A 4,746-nucleotide genomic window follows, 5' to 3' on the forward strand; every position below is an offset into this window, starting at 1 on the left:
GCCCTGCAAAACTGTTATTTAAACATTTATTATTAATATATTTTCCTGTGCAAAAGATAATTTGGGATTTATTATTTAAGTAGCTTTTATATTAACCGTCGTGATACACCGTATTGAAAGCTTTTCCTACGTCAAGCATTAAAAGACCCGTGCTTTTCCTCGTATGGAAATTGCCGGAAATGTGTTTTGCAAGTCTATTGAGATAGTGAGATAATAAAGTGCTATTTAGGAAAATTTAAATTCTTCCTTGCTTATTTTACCTCTGAGAGATTTCTTTAGGCGCAACAAGGTTCAATTTTTAAGTGACTGTAATAAACTAAAATATGTGTAATTTATATACATTTTTAAAGACTTTTTCAGTTTTATTTATTGTATGAATAATTGCAGTTTTTCACGAAGTGTAAAAATATCTTAACGCAGTGAAAACAATTATCGGGGAAGTGTTTAAAATAAATTTGATGTATTTTTAAAAAATATTAAATGATAACAAATTCTGACAACTTGATTGATGTGTTCTCTGGTTTTAGCGATAGAATGTCTGATTTTTTTAGGCGAATAATCTATGATTGATAAATATTGTCTGCTGGATTTATTTTTTAAAGTTTATGTTACCATGTGTTATTTTATATATTTTTTTTAACTAATAATGCGTATATACAAAATTATTTGTTAATTAAAGTTTTATCTGAAACTACAATGAAGTGTCTTCGAGTGTGTATTCGCCAGATGATTATAATAAATTAAATTATTATTTAATTACACATTGATATAAACACGAGATATTTTTTATTATAAATATAGTAGACAATTTTTTTGTAATATACAATAGTTTAGATTGCTTTGAATTTTCAATGAAGTTGTATTCGTACTTGGAAGCTCTGTTATTTTAACTGAATTTTTTACTCGCATTTATATTTCTCTAGTACGAATCGAACCAAAATTACTACACAATGATTTGAGTTATCCATTCCATTACTCTGCTAATCAAATGACATATAAATCTGGCATTTTTAAAATAGAATATGAGTTATTATAACACACAAATCAAACTTTGATTTATGTGTTATAATAATTTAAAAGAGAAATACTAAAAATATTTTGTATTGTAATTTCAATAAAAATAATAACATATGATCAAGTATTAAATCGAAAACATTTATCAAACAATTCATAGTAATTTATATGTGGCTTTCCACCTTTAAAACTATATGTGTTTGTATTGAAATTCGGGGTTGTTTTTATCGCAGCCTCTGATTCAGATTAATTTGTTGAATGATTGTAATAATCTGATAAGTCAATTCAGTTTTCCAATTGGTGTGAAAATACATATAAAATAAGTATGGGTTTGTTATTGTATTAGTCAAAGGTACCTTTGTTCTCAAAAATCTATTACATTCAGGATGTATTTTATATTGAAAGGAAGAGCCGGTATACATAGAACACTTTAACAGTATTTTTATAAATGGATTAATATGCCTATTATTTTTCATAAATTATCGGAAAATATATAACAATAGTGAAGTTAACTGAAAGGTTTCAATCGCTACATAATTCAATTTTTTTTTTTTTTATAAAAGTTTATTTCTTAAATAGACATAGGTAAAATAGCATACAGATATAATAAATGCACAATACTGGTTCATAACCATTTACATTGTTTACAAATTGTTAAGTTATACAATAACATAAAAAGAATAATAAATTATACGAGAGTATACTAAATTAAAGGAAAAATACATAAAACCTTTTACAAATTTAAAAAATCCAAAAAAAAAAAAAAAAATTTTGGAAAAGAATGAAGCAGATGAGAAAAACAAATTATACAAAATACATAATATACAAAATAAAACACATACAAAGGTAAATAAACCTAGCACTGTAGACCTGAAACTGATGACACTGCGATGAGCTTAACTGCATCAAAGCAATATGTGCTTAGGCATTTTATGTTTGTATTTAAATTTAAGCTTTGCTTTGTCGTAATCACCGATTCTTGAAATTAGTGGGTTTGCGTGGTCTCGCGAGATTTTTTTATAGTATTTTTCGGTTTGATAATAACAGTATTCTTTAATGGTAGGAATTAAATGTTTGGTGTGGAGTTTTTTAAGGTTAGTATAAAATGGTGTATTATAAATTATTTTTATGGCTTTATTTTGGATAACTTGAAGTTTATTAAAATTACTATTACTCGCGTTACTTCACACTGAACAAGCGTAAGTTAAAACAGGTCTGATTAATTGTCTATAGACTAGAATTTTATTTTTTATTGTAAGCGCACTTTTTCTATTAAATATTGATTTTAGAGCCGCAATGGCGCCGAGCCCTTTCGACCGAAGTTCAGTTATATGTTTATTGAATTTTAGTCTGGAGTCCAGGTGTATACCCAGGTATTTAACGCTCGCTCTCCATTCAATGTTATGCCCTTGTTCACTTTTAATGGGTGCAGGCAAGGGTTGTCTACGTTTAGTGAATATTATAGCTTCTGTTTTGTCTTGATTAATTTTAATTCTCCATTTCATAAAATATTTTTTTAAGTTTTCAAGGGATTTTTGAAGTTTGACTGCAATAGGTTTAAGACCATAAGAACTAGTAAGGATTGCGGTGTCGTCAGCGTACATTGAGAGTTTAGTATTTTTTAACATTGGAATATCATTAGTATATAGAATGAAGAGAAACGGGCCAAGTATACTTCCTTGAGGAACACCAGCTGGTATTTTACGCGGCGTCGAAAATATATTATTTAGCGAAACAACATAGCTTCGATTCTTCAGGTAAGACCGTAACATGTGAATAATGTAATAGGGAGTTCCATATTTTAAAAGTTTATACATTAATCCATCATGCCATACTGTATCAAAAGCCTTTTCCATATCTAATAATAAAAGACCCGAACTTTTTTTCATATTAAAATCGGCAGATATGTGCTCTGTTAATCTATTAAGTTGATGCGTAGTCGAGTGATTTTCGCGGAAACCAACACATAATTCAATAATTTCCCTTAAAAATATTTAGATAATACAAAATATTTATGAAGCTCAAATATTATTGAACTTTATAAAATCAGACCAATAAGTATAATATATAATTATAAAATCAGACTTTTGGTCTGATATTGATCTTATCTTATTTTCAATCATTTAATAAAATATGTTATATTTCACTTATCACTGACTTCATTAGTTATACATAGATCTTGGAGTTTCCTTTATAATATAAATATATTTAAAAATAAGTTGTAGCTATTAGAGTATATGTGTAATATGAGAGCAAGACTTAAGAAAAAGCAAATGAAACATATCAAAACCTATTAAATACCTTCTAATACTAGTAAATAATATTACCATTTAAATTGCAAAAAAACAGATAATTATATTTGGTTAAAAGGAACAAATAAAGTTAGAATGCTAATATCATTCCTTCCGGGGGCGAATTAAGCATCTTATATATAATTGGGACAATCCATAGGGGACGTTTGCTTAACTTTTAATTTAATTTCCATTTAATAATAACAAAAAAAATACACCAGAATCAATTAATTTACATTAAAAAATAGGAGCGATTACTCAATCGGTCCAAAGATAATTATCATCACTCGAAATTTAGTCAAAATTGACATTTAATTATATAGCCATTTCCGTAATTATTGAAGCGTCAAATTCAAATAAGCGTTGATGGATATTCGGAAATGGAAATTTCGATTCACTAAATGATATGTTAGCGAAATGTAATAGAACGCAAATATACGAGAGCGACAATGCTGATGCAACCTTAAAAGCCCTCTATGCCTTAATATACGTTTGGGAGATTATGATGCTATAATTCCGTAATATACAGTTGATACAATAGTTGGATGTTATTCTGTAAAATACGACTGCAAGAGGCTATTGCGAAAATATAAATTTATATGTTCATTATGTTTTCTAAGTATAATAATGAATTAATTCCGCGTTACAAGTTCAATTTTTTTTAAATGCAATATATAATAATTTTAAGTTTGGAATATTTTTTAATTAATAAATTTAAAAAAGCAATCCTAATGTGAAGTATATAGTTTTTAGTGTCTTAAAATCATTTCCAGTACATCAAATATAACTATTTAATACAATATAATGAATAATAGAAACACAATTTAAAATTAGACTAACTAAACTAGTTTTATATATGATAGGAAATCTTAATGATTTTTCTATTACGTATCATTAGATTTTGCATGCCAATTACACAAAATTGATCATTATAAAGAAACTGCTGTTACATTTAAAGTATAAATATATCTTTCAATATCATGTAAACATATAGAACGCATTTGGTCTTCATCGAGATCACATCGCCACCAATACTTCAACATGAAATTCGTGAGTTCAAAAACCAAATCTGTTTTTTTTATTAGGTACATTTATTTTTAATGTTTATTTATGATGTACTCAGATCATTGCTTTCGCCTTATTGGCCGTCGCAGCTATCGCTGCCGCTGATACCATCAAGTTCATCCCAGTGTTGGAGAGGACCGAACACCATGACTCCAATGGAGAATTCACCTTAAAGTATTTGAGCGGCGATGGAACCTCAGTCAGCGAACAAGGAGTCCTCAAGCCAACCCTTGACAACAAGGACAAAGTACTCATCAAGGAAGGAGAATACACCTTCACCGCTCCCGATGGACAAGTTTTCCGTACCAAATACGTTGCTGACATCAATGGATTCCAAGTCACCGGAGACCATTTGCCTAAATCTGTTGTTGCCTAA

The 4,746-nt window shown here is 28.3% G+C and overlaps 1 protein-coding gene across 1 annotated transcript; it reads left to right on the forward strand.

Moving 5' to 3' along the window:
• Positions 1–4,346: 4,346 nt before the first annotated feature.
• LOC148228161 (larval cuticle protein 65Ag1-like) lies at positions 4,347–4,746 on the forward strand. Its single transcript, XM_088200187.1, has 2 exons — positions 4,347–4,355; positions 4,429–4,746. The coding sequence occupies exons 1-2, from the start codon at positions 4,347–4,349 to the stop codon at positions 4,744–4,746; spliced, it is 327 nt and encodes a 108-aa protein (XP_088056313.1).

The sequence above is a fragment of the Plectrocnemia conspersa genome, unplaced genomic scaffold, assembly GCF_051122295.1.
Source record: "Plectrocnemia conspersa isolate PC_06_02 unplaced genomic scaffold, ASM5112229v1 ptg000012l, whole genome shotgun sequence".
Classification (NCBI taxonomy): Eukaryota; Metazoa; Arthropoda; class Insecta; order Trichoptera; family Polycentropodidae; genus Plectrocnemia; species Plectrocnemia conspersa.